The 14663-nt window shown below is 48.4% G+C and overlaps 5 protein-coding genes across 5 annotated transcripts; 2 read left to right on the top strand and 3 right to left on the bottom strand.

Annotated features, from left to right (window-relative positions):
* Positions 1 to 71: 71 nt before the first annotated feature.
* Positions 72 to 1841, top strand: FIESC28_01087 (uncharacterized protein; the record flags this gene model as incomplete). Its single annotated transcript, XM_031155238.1, has 1 exon — positions 72 to 1841. One exon carries the CDS (start codon positions 72 to 74, stop codon positions 1839 to 1841), a length of 1770 nt encoding a protein of 589 aa, XP_031020650.1.
* Positions 1842 to 2075: 234 nt separating this feature from the next.
* Positions 2076 to 5917, bottom strand: FIESC28_01088 (uncharacterized protein; the record flags this gene model as incomplete). The annotated part of the gene is made up of 3 exons (XM_031155239.1): positions 2076 to 4538; positions 4596 to 4728; positions 4800 to 5917. The coding sequence occupies 3 exons, from the start codon at positions 5915 to 5917 to the stop codon at positions 2076 to 2078; spliced, it is 3714 nt and encodes a 1237-aa protein (XP_031020651.1).
* Positions 5918 to 6145: 228 nt separating this feature from the next.
* FIESC28_01089 (uncharacterized protein) lies at positions 6146 to 6557 on the bottom strand (the record flags this gene model as incomplete). Its single annotated transcript, XM_031155240.1, has 2 exons — positions 6146 to 6322; positions 6384 to 6557. 2 exons carry the CDS (start codon positions 6555 to 6557, stop codon positions 6146 to 6148), a joined length of 351 nt encoding a protein of 116 aa, XP_031020652.1.
* A 484-nt stretch (positions 6558 to 7041) lies between these two features.
* On the top strand, positions 7042 to 8142 carry FIESC28_01090 (uncharacterized protein; the record flags this gene model as incomplete). The annotated part of the gene is made up of 5 exons (XM_031155241.1): positions 7042 to 7057; positions 7117 to 7673; positions 7729 to 7743; positions 7797 to 8035; positions 8100 to 8142. The coding sequence occupies 5 exons, from the start codon at positions 7042 to 7044 to the stop codon at positions 8140 to 8142; spliced, it is 870 nt and encodes a 289-aa protein (XP_031020653.1).
* A 3301-nt stretch (positions 8143 to 11443) lies between these two features.
* On the bottom strand, positions 11444 to 13781 carry FIESC28_01091 (uncharacterized protein; the record flags this gene model as incomplete). The annotated part of the gene is made up of 4 exons (XM_031155242.1): positions 11444 to 11762; positions 11813 to 12334; positions 12385 to 12900; positions 12949 to 13781. 4 exons carry the CDS (start codon positions 13779 to 13781, stop codon positions 11444 to 11446), a joined length of 2190 nt encoding a protein of 729 aa, XP_031020654.1.
* Positions 13782 to 14663: the final 882 nt, after the last annotated feature.

Consider the following 14663-nt stretch of genomic DNA (forward strand, 5'->3'; position numbering starts at 1 on the left):
TTGACTATGAATAGTTCGCTTCAGACTTCAATTCCGATAGTATTAACACCACCAATTACATCCTTGTCACAATGCCTGCTGCCAAACTCCCCTTCGAAGTCCCAATCGAGCCCATCAACCCTCCAAAGGTTGGTAACGGCGGCTATGTCAAATTCAACCCACACTCAGAAACCCTTCCAGCTGGTTGGAAGTTCGATCATCCTTCAGCAAAGCCTCTAAACTGCGATATTCTTGTTGAACATGATGTTGCGTTCAAAATGCGTGATGGTGTTACGCTATACGCTGATATCTACCGGCCACCGAACAGTGATGAGTCTATTCCTGCGATCATCTGCTGGTCGCCTTTCGGGAAGAAGTTCAATGGTCTTATGTCACTAGATCTCATGGTTCCTTGGAATCTGGGTATTCCTCCCAAGACGTTGTCTGGTCTTGAGAAGTTTGAGGCTCCTGATCCTAATGATTGGGTTCCTCGTGGATATGCCATTGTCAATATTGACTCTCGGGGCTCAGGAGATAGTGAAGGAACCATGGTCATCATGGGAACACAAGAAGCCGAAGATGGCTTTGATACAATTGAGAGCATTGCTAAGCTGCCTTGGTGTAACGGTTCGGTTGGTCTCGCTGGAAACTCGCACCTCGCCATTGTACAATGGTTCATTGCCGCCCTTCGACCTCCCAGTCTCAAAGCCATCGCTCCTTGGGAAGGTTGCGGCGATCTGTACCGCGAACAATTTGCCCGAGGCGGTATCTACGCTGGCGATCTCTTCGACAAGCTGATCGTCAAGTACATGCTCCAAGGTCACAACGGAATTGAGAGTTTCCGTGAGATGTTCAAGAAGCACCCTCTCGCCAACGACTGGTGGAACGACAAGCGTCCTGACATGAAGAAGATCAATATCCCCACTTACATCACTGGAACTTGGACCAATACCATGCATGGCATGGGTGCGATTCGAGGCTGGCTTGAGGTTGATACACCTCACAAGTGGCTTCGATGGCACCCTTGGCAGGAGTGGTATGACATCTGGGGTAATGAGCAAGCCAACCCAGAATTACTCGACTTCTTTGACTACTTCCTCAAGGGCAAGAAGAACGGCTGGGATAGTACGCCGCAGGTTCGCATGGCTGTCTTGAGATTTGGAAAGAAGGAGCCTCAGTCATACGAGAACATTGTCGAAGAGGACTTTCCCATTCCTAGAACGGACTACAAGAAGATGTACTTCACCCGGGAAGGTCAACTCTCTCTTGACAAGCCGTCCCAGTCATCCACTGTTACCTACAAGTCCGAGACCGACGAGCGAGTTAGCTTCACATACAAGTTTGACAAGACAACAAGATTAGTCGGCATGCCCAAAGCCACAGTCTTAATGTCCTGCCCCGATCACAACGACATGGACGTCTACGTCCTCCTCGAAAAGCTCGACGCCAACGGCGAAGTCATGCTCAACCTCAACATTCCGTGGAAAGGCATTCCCAAGCAATCCTTCGAAGAGATGGACGCGAAGGAGAAGATCGAAGTAGTAGTCTACCGGGGTCCAATGGGTGTTCTGCGAGCATCGCACCGTGAGATTGATGAGAGCAAAAGTATGCATCCACACTGGCCTTTCCACCCTCATGAGATTGAGGAGAAGATCAACCCCGGCGATGTCGTCAGACTGGATATTGGTATTTGGGCTATGGGTATTGAGTATGAGGCTGGTGAGTCGATTCGGGCCGTTGTTTGTGGAAGGAATCTGGGCGTGAGCAACTTTGGAAGCTTGGAGCATAATGACAATAAGGGCACGCATAACGTCTTTTGTGGAGGGGAGAACGCTAGTCATGTTATCCTGCCGTTTGTTTGATAGATATAATCATTGTCGGTAAATTAACTCACTTTGTGATCATTTAGTCCCTGCATTTCTGGTGACATCGAGTGTCGCATCGTTTGATTACACATTGACAAATCTCACACTAATGGTACGCACGAATCTGATGAGGAGGGTAGCCGAGTTTAAGGGATGCATTGAATAAGGATGTCAGGAATGCGAAATAGTAAACTGTGTCTTTGTAGTGGGATAGAAGAATGAGAGCTATTGTTAGTACTCTAAATCTTCAGTATCTACTGATGAGCTATCCTCTGATGACCTTCTGTCTTGTAGAGATTCACGTACAAGCTCCATAGCTTCTTCCCCAAGTAGCTCGTCTCGAAATTGTGGAATGAGATCTGCATAAGAAACAACCTCCTTGTCATGAACAGGGAGAAGAGCAAGCTCTCTTGGCGTTACCGTATACTCAACCCCAGGCCATCGACCTTTTGCCATCATACTCTGTCCTTGTTGGATGAATTTTGCCATGGCCTCTTCATGGAATATACGGCTTGCGAGGTGTAGCTGTGTGGTACCCTCAAAAATACCGTCATTGCGAGCCAGATGCCACTGCAGCAAATCTGTCGCGACCTCCAACGCGTCATCAATGCTGAGATGGGCGAATCCCTCCGTGCTGTCAATGCCTGCTACTTTGGCAGCGTATAGTCCCCGGCCCGTCATGCATGCAAGGTCAAGCGGTAATACCATATCGTCATCGCGCTTCAATCGTCGAGTTCCATCAGCCCCTGCCTCAAGGAGGAGACTGACCAAGAACGGTTGGGCAAGATACGCTGCTTGTTGAAGCATTGTAGGTCCATCCTCATGTTGAGGCGCATCGATAAACTTTGAGAACCTAGAGTCACGAAGTAGCTGACAGAATTGCTCCTGCAGGTCGTTTCGTAGTCGAAAGCTTTTACTATCCCGCTCATTCGAAGACATCCCGGCTTCATATCTCATAGACAATATGAGCAGAGTACCGAAGCTTCTATGTAATGCCTCGATAAATACTTGGTCGGGCTGCTGATGATGGGAAAGAATATCGAGAATATCTTTCACCTGCATCCGACCGGTCAATAGTGCGTGAAGTGGTGTCAGCCCAGTCATAGGGCTTTTGGCAAGAAGATCAGCGCCATATTGTACCAACAACGATAGCATCTCTGGTGAGGATCTGCTGGCAAGACATTCTTGAATTGGGTTTGTGAGTATAATGCCGCCAATCACGAAGGTCTTATTCACGTCGACACCCTTTTCGAGTAAGATACGTGCCCCCATGACGTTATCGTGTTCGACAGCCTGACCAAGGAGGCTGCCTCCTCGACACATGCGACCATCTTCAAGCTCATCGAGTGTATAGTAACCAGTGAGCTTGATCAAGATATCACGAAAGGCATCCTTTTGGGCGTTGTGTTGGAATGCACTGACTATCAGGGGGTCGTCCAAAAAGCCCGCCCTCCTCTTTCGCACGTCTTCAGGTGTCGAGACGTCCAAGGCGGCGTTGAACATCGCGAAATCCCCCTCGGTCCGTAGATCGTCTATCAAAAGACTTAGATAGGATGTTCCATCCGTTGAACAACTCAGAAGACCATTGTCGCTGCATATCTGGACTGTCCCCTTGATTGCCTCGTGGTAGTCTTTCCCATGGGCAATCCAATGAAGAAATGGCCTCTGTGCTACATGTAAGGTAGCGTGGCTATCAGGTAAGGCAATCGCTGTGGGTAAGAAAAGAGGCAAAAGGTCTTCTAAAATCTCCCAGTAATAGTCAACTATGGCTATATGGAGCCAAACAGGGTCGGGAGGCTGTACATGGTGTGTGAGAAGAAGGCGAACGAATGTTATGTTACGTGACCCAATCGCCCACTCAATCGGCGTCCCACTAAGCAACAAGTCATGTGCTTCGAAGTTGACACTATTTGCACGAGCTTCCACCGAGCAACCACTCTGAATGAGAAGTTGTACAGCGGCAGGTAGGTCCTTTGAAGTAAAGAAGATCGCTAGATGCAGGGGAGTTATCGACCGAAAGTCGGCTACCGAGGGTGGAAGGCCGCGCTCGATTAGTAGTTTAAGAACAGAGAGACTTCCCCCGAGACATGCAAAGTGTATGGCGTTGAGCCCCAACTGGGATCGCGTATCCTGCGGGCCAGACTCGAGTAGCTGTAATACAAGGGACTCATCTCCTAGCCACGATGCCACGTGTAGTGGTTGAAGGGTGTCGATGTCGGTTTCATTGAACAGTGAAAGGCTGCAAGTCCCCATTCTAGTATTTACAGGTGCAATCTGTAGCATGGCATTCCGTGCGCTTTCGATGATCATTCGTGAGTGATGGATGATCCTTTCTGACAAGTACTTCTCAGTGGGTAGACTTCGAAGGGCCAAATCAAGAGCCTTCCCCTCATCAGTACCATCCACATCACGGGGAGGCAAGCGGAGACCGCTGCAAACACGGTGATACAGTAGACAAGCTTTATGAAAGCCCTTGGAAGCTGCAGCTGCAAGCCAGTGCAAAACTTGACCCATGTCATGCGAGCCACCAAAGCCAATTGTGTAGCACTCGGATACTGTCATAGCAGAATGGCCGGCAGCATTATCTTGTGAAAGATCCGCCATAGCTTTGAGCTCAGCGAGGATGCTTCGCTGGAGAGACACGGGCAGACTAGCTATAATACCGTTGCCAAGTACGATACCCTGAAGATCTAACTAATTGGTAGAATTCAGTGAGATGTCCAAGGAGTAATTGTGATTGGGGCTACTTACGTCGTAAAAGGAATTTCGGGTTCCCCAAGAGACTATTGAAGATGTTGGGAAGTGGTCATTTTCCAATCCTAGGGTGACGAGGATAGCTTCGATATCGATCGAGCTATCTGAGTCAGTGTCACTGTCAACATGTCTATAGACGTTGGTGATTAGGTATACATCCAAAGAGATCGCTATGGCATGATTGGATTGGTTGCTACTTACTTCTCGTTCTGCGGGAACAGCTCCATTAGGTCGCCTATCGACTTTCTGGCTTTTGGGTCGTCGATCAAAGTGACCTCGAATAGACGCGACAATAGGTCTGCTATCTCCTCTTGGCCTAAGCCCTTAGCAAAGGCGATAGCGCGGGATAAAAGGCCGTTTTCAGGCAAGCCATCAAGGAAGCTCTCCATCATGTTGATATCAAGCGGCCTATCACTTGACTCGATCCAAGCCGGATCAAAGTAGAGTCGTCCCTTATTCATAGCTTCCCATATGAATAGGCCGAAAGAGAATACATCGGTCTTTAAGGCTGCATGAATGTTGAAATCCCCGTCAGAGAACGATTGACCACTTCGAATTTCAGGAGCTTCCAATAGAGGTGTTCCAGGTCGACAGTACACCCTTCCGTCAGGATCATCTCGCGACGCGATGATAGACTGACCAAAGTCTGATAACCTGATGGTCCAGCCGGAGGCTACGTCTTTATGTGTCGATGACTTGAATACGAGCGCATTGTCGATCTTAATATCTGCATGACAAACCTTGACCTGGTGAAGCGCTTCCAGGCCGCGGCCGCTCTGCATCACGAAGTCCACGCGCTCACCAAGCGAAATATTCTTCGCATTCTCGGTGAGAAAGGCACGCAATGTCCCCAAACTCGAGTATTCCATAACGATGGCCAGCGAGGGAAAACCGTTGTAGTCGTCCAAGCAGACACCCTCCAGATTCACCAGATTGTTGTGCTTTTTGATACTGTCATGGCCCAGAATGCGTAATTCTCGAACAATCTGTTCAAAGCCTTTTCCCAAACCTTTTCCGGACGCAGTAGGCCCGTTGAGTCTCTGATCGGATTTTATCAGGCTTCGCTTAACCGCAACGAGGCGTTTGTGAGGTAGCTTGGCAGTACCAATCTCAATGGATGCATAGCCACCGCGTCCAGCAACTCTCACGGTAATATCGTCGAGCCTCAGTAGTCCAGAACCGAGTATTAGGAATTTGCTGGTCGTGAGAGCAGAGACAAAGTCCAGGGCTGTTGTAGATATTTCTGGTTCATTTTTCTTATCCTCCTCCGCCCGACTGGAGATAGCCAAGGTAGAGGGAGTGCGAAAGGACAGTGCCATTATAGTTGCAATACGTGATAGGGCTTAAGAAAAGTGAAACTATGTTGCTTCGTCGGGTGTATCTTGAATGGCTAGAGAAGACAGGACCTCATACTTGGGTTGGATCCAAAAGCATCACGCAGAACGATAATCGAGATGGCTCGGCACTTTATTCAACTATCTATTGCATATACATATTGCCGATGTGCCGATTATCAAGTTACAATGATTGACTATAATACATCCAAGCTAAACATTACGTCTCAGATCCTTCCCTGCAACCAGTTCGGTGTGGGCCGCGTTGGTTGCGCAAGATTGCAGCTCGAACATGTCGTTTGGATGAGCCTTTGTAATGCGAAATTCACCTAACGGGGCCCGATAGCCTGGCTTGACAATCCATACCGTCTCTCCAATCTCCAAAGGGAACTTGAAAGTTCCATGTTAGCATGTCAAATATACGGCAAAAGTATAAATGTAATGTACTTACTGCAGCTTCCTGGGTGTACCTAGCTACATGCGCCTTCCTGTCTTCATCATCGCTGTCATCGAAAGTCTTTTCTTTGTCGTGATTGTCTTTTGATTTGTCGGGTGTGCTGCCAAGCGGGGCTGTGTTGAGACCTGCACCTTCATGTACATCGGTGGCGGACGTGTTGGTAGCCATTCTAGCAAATGTAAGACTCGCCCAGCTTCTTCGCCAAGCCGATTCGCTGTGTGAGTGTTCAAAGACAAGTTAGTCACTGTCAATGTGATTAGAGCACACAATCAATGGCATTTTATACAGGTCTGATTTGACACAAAATCCAGCTGGGTTGAAAATACAAACAGAATATCATCAGGCCCCCACTCCACCATGCATGAGTGACATTCGTCTGCATTAATGTGCAGATTTGGGCGTCGATAGTTTTGCTTTTGCGTGAGACAAGACAGTCAGATCCATACAGCCAGTCTCACCGACGTGGTTACACGACGGCTTACGGGCTGAAAGTATTGCCACAAAAATGGAAGGAGCAAAGAGGCCTCTCGACTCTCGATGTCACGCGATTGTCTAGAGCAGTATGCCATGCGAGATGTTCTAGATAAATGTTACTCTCGACTGTTGAGTTCGTCACAGTAGTACAGGCCACCACCTCTACACCTGAGTAACCATGTCCAGCATTAAGCGTGAGTCACTTATCCTATCCCAATACCTCCCCACACGCGAACTGACCTGATGTTCCAAGTTGAGGACTATCGGCAGGGTTATCCTCGGCTGGCGAGTTTTCTCACTTTGGACAGGAACTTCTCCATTCTAAAGAGGTATGACTTCTTGCATATGAGGAGTCTCCTAGACCTACAAGATCAGCTTTCAGAGCTCCAGGATCAACTGAAACGGTGTGACGAGCTTGAACCTGTACAACTAGGGCTGAGCAGCCGTCGCCAAGACAGCAACAATACCCGCCGTGACCTGTTGCAGCGCATCCGCTCCACACTCGAAGTTTACGGTGAGTACACGTATACCCTCGCAACGCCATGCATAACTGATGGATGGTCAGATAAGGCTGTACAAGATTACAACAACATGCTCCGTCTGCCCGAAGCGCATGAAGCACAGCGCCAAAATGTAGAGAACTGGTTCGCGGGAAACAAGCCGCTGGTACGGTCTGAGAGCGCATGCTTTCTTAATATGTCAGTTGAAACGGATTATGTGGCCCTGGGAGTCTCCGAGAGATGTGATAGATCACGGCTGGAGAAGGTACTAGAGTGGGGGCTGAGGACATTTCCTCGGGTTGGAAGACTGGTATGACTTTCCGCCCTTGAATCCTGGAAGAGAAGTGCTAATGATGAGACAACAGTTTCACACCAACTTGGTAAGCAACATAATATATGATCAAATACCCTTACTAAGCTGCAACCTGTTTAGGCAAAGACTCGAGACCCCAACATCTTTCTCTTTCCCCCCTCACTTCTTGACCATGCTGCCAAAGCATTCGTGGCGTTGTTTGTTCCTATGTGGCTGGTTCTCCCAACAATACTGTTGCAAAGCTCAGGTGGAAGCCTCCCAAGATCGATAATCTATGCTATCTTTGTCTTCGGCACATCCATTTTGCTTGTTGCTGCACTCGACATAACTAAACACAACTTTTTAATTGCTTTGGTAACGTATGTTATACCTTACACCCCGTCATCTTATCTGATGTGGATACTAAACACATATCTTGGGCAGATATGCTACGTTACTCGGCGCATTTCTAGCCCAGTCGCCTTAGTCATAACATTGTTTTCTGTTACATCCTACCGTGATGCTACGGTAAAAAGGATGTTCGAGTTGAAGACGGAAAGGATATGCTAGCTTTTTCAAGTAATGAAGAACGATCCAGTGTTTCTAGGAGGAGACTATCGGAGTTGGTCCAAAACAGTCTCCCGAACTAGCTTTTGTGATTCCCAATCGTCAAGATCTTCCCACTTCCTTCTCATGATACAATTCCTCACTGCTTCGGCATATCGTGCACCAGCTGCATGCGCAAGCTTACTAGATGCAACCTTGAGAAGCAGTTTGCGGAGTTCTTCCGGATCACTAACGTGAACAAAGTTTTGTCGTTTGGTGTCCAGTGTTGGAAATTTGATCCAACATCCAATCTCCAAGATGAGAATACCCTCCTCTGTGGGTCAGTACAAGTCATAAAGGGTCAAGAGAGTCCGGGTTATTGGCTTACAAGTGAATATATATCATGATGTTTCTTAAAACGGGTCGATCTCCCCCAACGGTCCGGGTGCCTGTAGATATTGTTTGCCGGATTGAAGTCGACCGTGTCTCTTGTCTCTGCATCTGTCGGGCGCGAGCAATCAAACCCGATTATGAACGGATTGTCAAAATCCCAATTTGTCGGTGAAGTCGAGTTTTGCCCGCTATCAGAAGAGCGGGGAACAATGATGTTATCGATTTTGATGTTCTTGTGATACCAGCCGACGGAATGCAGATGCAGGACGGCCTCACAGATATGAGCAGCAAGACGTATGCGACAGTCCAACCGGACGTACTTGGTCTCTTCTATCAATTCGGCGAGAACTGCGAACTTGCGGCCATTGAGGCTGTTGGCAAGAGGGTGCACGATTCCGAAGCGAGGTCCACAAAGCTTCTCGTGAATGAATCCAGTCCCACCGAGCGACCGGAATATCGGGTTCCTAGACTCAACTAACAGAGCCATCATCCGCCTGATCTGGTACGATAATCGATTAAGGACATCAGGATTCTCGTTATTGTAGTAGATATACTCAACCAATACGTCTTGATCAGCTTGCCTTCCAAGGCGTATTCGCTGATGTGGGCTTGCCTCGTCATCAAAGGTGATACGGATAGAACTCCCTGTCATCTCTTCGTCGTCGAGAAGAGTAAGCCGCATCAGTATCTTATTGCGGATGTCTTCAAGGCCCACTGCGTCATCATGGCTCAGGTCAATGAGAGTTGATTTGTCCATCACTGGAAGGAAATCTGCGATGAAATCCGTAAGCCGAGAGGATGCCCCCCGGAGACCATTAATAATAACACTGGGTGATCTAGATGTCGTCGACAGGGCATCGCAGGATGAGCTAACAGCAAGCTTCAGTTCTCTTAGCAGCCTTTGGACCTCATTCTGTCCTTCTAGGGAAATTGAGCGGAAGGCCTGTGTTCTTTCCTGCTCAGTTGCCGACGCGAATACTTTCTCTTCCGTCTTCACGACGTCGTGCGCCTGTGCCAAGGCCTCCTCAATGACCTGGACATCTTCCACTGAGGCTGGTGAGTCTCGAGTGAGCCAGCGAAGCAGACTCGGAGATGTTACTTCATCCAAAGGATCGAAGAGGCACAGCCGCAGGTATATGGCATTGGTGGAGTGTGAGCCTGACCGAGGGGCAAGGTCTTTGGACTTGTCGCTCTGTGTCAGCTTTGCTAGCCTTATCGGGCCTTCTGACATGTCACCAGCCATGGAGACCATGAATGGCTGTCTCTTCAAACCAGATTCCTCTACAACCATGCGTCGTTGAAGAGCGGCAATCGTCACAGCGCCTTCTGCCGATATCAAAGCTCTCATCTCCCTCAGAAGAACTTTTGTAAAGGAAGGCCATTTCTTCATTCCAGTTGGTGTCCAATTGTCTTTGTCGGTGGCAGCTAGAAACTCGATTCTATTTGACCTATGAGGTCTTGCTGCCTGACCAGCATAGCAACAGTCGAGGATGATGACAACGTCGCCAGATGAAAAGAATAGCTGCGGCTGTATATTCGACCAGTCGAGTGTGGGGCCACCACAAACCTTTCTGTTTCCAGGCGCATTAGTCAATGAACGGCTTCTATATGCCCTTCGCGAGCACTTACGCCGCCCATGTACAAGAACTTCTCTTCTCACTGTCACCACCGCCATGACCACTGTAGAACACGATTAAGAGGTCGTCTTCACCCCCGAAGTTACTCACAAATTGAGCGACAGCTAGGTTAAGAGATCGTTCAGCATTTTCGGTTGGTATCTTGACTGGCCAGATGGTGTAGTTGAAAGTTTCTTGAAACATTGCTTTAACCTCAGCAATTTCTTGGTCGAAAGCGAAAGGCGGGTCAAAGTCATGGTCCTTCCAGGTAATGATCAGCACGCTTACATTGGCATAACGCTGTGTTCGTAGCGGCCGATAGTTCGTAAGCTTATTGACAATATCCTTTTCGTAGGCATTTGCAGACGACATGGTAGTTCCAAGTTTCTAGTCTCTGATCTCGTTTGACTGTCGAAGACAGAGATGGGGATTGGGAGAGGGGGAAGAGTTTGCTGACACATAACGTCTCTGGCTGTTGCATTAATGACCAAATAAGCCATGGGCAAACGCCTGTTGTTCCCCTGCTCGAGACCCAGTACTCGGGCGGTTACACTGGTGGCGCATGCATGATTCCAAGTCTCACAAGCTGAAAGCTGAGAGAAACCTACATGGATCGATACGTATCCATCTATTTGGCAGAAGTGGGGTACAGTGAACGAATGATGGATGGTGGCAGATGCAGGAAGCTCTCATGATCATGTCAGCAACGCTCGCAACAAGTCCAGCCTGTTCCATAGGCGTGGAGCACAGGGGACCCCTGACTTGACTTGAGAACGGTGGGTCTATCTGGGTCTATCTGTCTGATTGACCAAGAAAGACCCCACACCGACTGGGCGATCGATAAGATAGGAGATAATGATAAGATAAGGATACCTACCCGGAACCTTAGGATATCGTAACCAAAGGAAGTAAAAGGTACTGTATTGCACATTGATATAGTAAACTAGGCAGAACTAACAAGCCGTTGCTTTCCATAACATGGTAAGTCGGGGGACCACGACTGTAGTTGGGCCCATGTAGTTTCTGGGCTCTACTGTAAACGCGCCATACAACGACCTGAAAAAGCAAATTACCATGTTTCGGTTTGTTGTTTTGAGCCACCACGAACTTGGTGGAAAGCCACAATATGTTTGTAAAACACTCATTGAGTTAACTACAAGAGCATACATATATGTACATAAATATATATCTAAAGAAGTGAATTGCCTGGTCCCAATTATGATTTCGGTCCGATTACTGGAGAGTAAAATCGTCAAACGCAAAGTCAGGGAACACATCCCCGCATTGGACCTGAAGAGTCATAGAGGAAGTCTCTTCATTAGGCGTGAGATTGGCCGTGAACTCTTGGTACTCATAAGGCGTAACCTCTGAGTTCAGGTTGAGTGTATCAGTAGCTGAGCCAAGGGCGAGTGTGAAGGAGCAATCGCCGGTTTCATAAGCCGCCCCAGCAGTCCAGCTGAAGCTGATAGTATACTGTCGGCCTGGGCTTAAAGTCTTGGCCAGAGGCTTTGTGACAGTAGCGGAATTTCTGTCGGAGTCGAGCTTGATGTATCTAGACAGAGTTAGAATAGTGAAGGAGGGTACCATTGGTGCAAAGCTTACAGGAAATTGTTACCCGTCTGAGGGGAGGGACCGTTGGCTGTAGTGCCTGCCTTGATGCTGACACCACTAGTTCCGAACCAGGCATAAGTGCTATCGTCAGTCGCTTGAACCTCGAAGCTAGGGTTCTCGATGATTGCTCCTGTCTCGGGATATGCCTCGCAGCCTCCAACCTTGATCAGTGCAGTATCGTCAACGTAGACTGATCCTTGTAGCTGCTGACTACTGATCTCGTCGCAAATGAAGATGATTGAAATAGTCACATCACCTTCCGGCATTGTGAAGCGACCTGAGGAGATAGTGTAGCCAGTTGACGAGGTTGCCCCAAAAGCAACTGTGTCATATGTTATTGCGTTGTTTCCACGATTGGGAACACTGTATATGTAGCACCGGCCGTTATCTGGCAAAGACTTGGGCTTCCAGAAGAAACGGAGATCGTATGTCTCGCCGGCAGCGAGGTCTGACGAAGAGAATACCTGTTCGAGGAAGGTGCCGAATCCAGGTTGAGAAACGCTGTTCAAGAGTCTGTCGTCTGTCAGCGTTTGGGTTCAGGGTGTAATGAGATCTACACTTACGCTTCCCATTTTCCTGTGCGAGCATTCGATTCGTCCTCTACAAAATCTCCGTCGCCGAGGATATACCAGCTCTGGCTTCCATCCATAGTCTCAAAACCCGGGGTTTTAATGACGTTCGAAGGACAGTTAGCTGGCTCTGGGTCTGCAGGGACGAGAAGCGTTGACTCGGGAGGAGTGGCGTCACAAGCGGCACCCATGACCGAAGCATCGTCGATGAAAACCCGAACTTCAGGCGCATTGCTCACTCGGGGGCATGAGACACCAATCTCGATGACCGGGTCCAAGTTGTCCGCTGCGATGAAACTGCCAGTGTACTGGTGGTAAACAATGTCAGATGGAATCGGTACTGTCTTCAAGGTCGTATAGTAGTCGAAGGTAGCAAACACGATGCACTGGCTGCTAGCATCTGGGACGGCCGAAAGAGCGTAGTAGAAGCTGACGGTATACTCTGTACCTGGGACAACATGTACGCGCTGCTCCATACGGCGTTCTTGTTTATCAGGAACGGGAAGAACACTACTTTCAGTTAGTTTATGTTGTCGGAAGAGTCAAGGATGGACATACGCGGCTCCACTTCCAGTGCGAGGCTTTTCGGCATTCTCGTCAACATAACCGCCGCCCCAGTAAAATCCCCAAGTACCAGTAGATTCTTCAAAGCCAGCCTCTCTGAGCATGTTGGTAGGCTCAACACAAGCAGAGGTTGTAGTAGTAGGCTCTTCGGAAACCGTTGTAGATCCCATGGTGGTGGTAGTATCTGGGGCAGTCGTAGTATCAGCAGTGGTTGTGTCAGCCGTAGTCGTAGTATCAGCAGTGGTTGTGTCAGCCGTAGTTGTAGTGTCGGCAGTGGTTGTGGTATCAATTGTAGTGGTGGTATCAGCCGTGGTATCAGCGACGGTTGTGGTATCAGATCCGGCGGCTACTGTGGTGCCAGTAGTCGCAGTAGCATCGGTAGACGCAGTAGCATCAGTGATCCTAGTGGTCTCAACAGACTCCGTAGTATCTGTAGATGCAGTAGTCTCAGCAGAGGTCGTGGCACTTCCAGACGCAGTAGTCAGTTCGACGGAAGTCGTAAGGCTGCTAGAAGTTGCAATAGTGGAGAGTGTTGCAAGATCAGATGTAGTGGGCTCGCTCAACGACATAGAAACACTGAGAGTCTCACTACCAGACGAAGTTGAACTTCCAATAGTTGTTTCATCGTTGGACAAAGTGAGTTCCTTGGACGTCGTGGTATCAACTGGAATGGTGCCACTGCCCGACGTGGAAGTCGAGACGGCCGACGATAAGGTCTGGCTTTCGGAGCCGGACAAGGCGGAGCTTGATGGACGGCAGGGGCTTGCATCTACTGCCAATAAATTGGCAGTCGCATAAGCGAATGCAATAGACTTGAGTGACACCATTATAAACGAGTGACTATGGTGAGGGAAAGGAACGACCGTTGCAGATGGCGCAATGGAACAAGAGCCACAAAACTGGGGGGGTAAGAGCGCCTCTCTTATACCAAGTGAGATTCAATTGACTCGCGCAACACTGAGATAAGCATCTTGGGTTCAAGCCTGAATGGGTATTAAGCTAGTGACTAGTAACCAGCTGAAAGACCTTTGTCAGTTTAATTGCTTCTGAAGGATCAATAATTCTCTTCTCCTTACTTTGTTCAACAGTTACTCCAGAGGACTCCTAAGGCAAACACTGTTTAGCGTCAAGCTGGGATTCGCCAGAGAACGATTTGATGGATCAGCCGTTACTGGATTGCGACAGTGGAGGCGCTTGCTAGTGCCGTGGCTTGCATCTGAAATTGCAGGCCCCTGAAATTGTGTCTTAGCGTGTACTTGCTCTGGTTTAGCCTTTAAAACTATCGATTTGAAGATAAACTATTGACTCGTAAATAAATACACTAACCACTGTTCAAAACTGCAATTGCTGATTGAGGTCTCCTGATGACTTTTCCATGTTCCAGGACACGCTTTCGCCGATTGGCTTGCTATCATAGACAGAAAGAACTAATACCCGGTCTATTCCCGTTCAAATCGAATCCTTATCATATTCCGTCCTTCCAGACACAGGGCCTGCAATAAGCGGGTAATTGATACTCGATCAAGTAGGTAAACCTTGTCTCAGTGGAAGTTTCTATCCCAAACCTTACTCCGGAGCAGGGCAAAAACGGGGACTCGCAAGCATTGTATTCATGATGCTTCGAAGAAAGTATAAATTCGTTGTGAAAAAACTTATCTCAATCGATAAAGGAAGACAGGTCTGCACATGCTTGGTCTCGAATAGGAAGG

This window comes from Fusarium coffeatum (genome assembly GCF_003316985.1).
Source record: "Fusarium coffeatum strain FIESC_28 chromosome Unknown BRIP53273_contig_32, whole genome shotgun sequence".
NCBI lineage: Eukaryota > Fungi > Ascomycota > Sordariomycetes > Hypocreales > Nectriaceae > Fusarium > Fusarium coffeatum.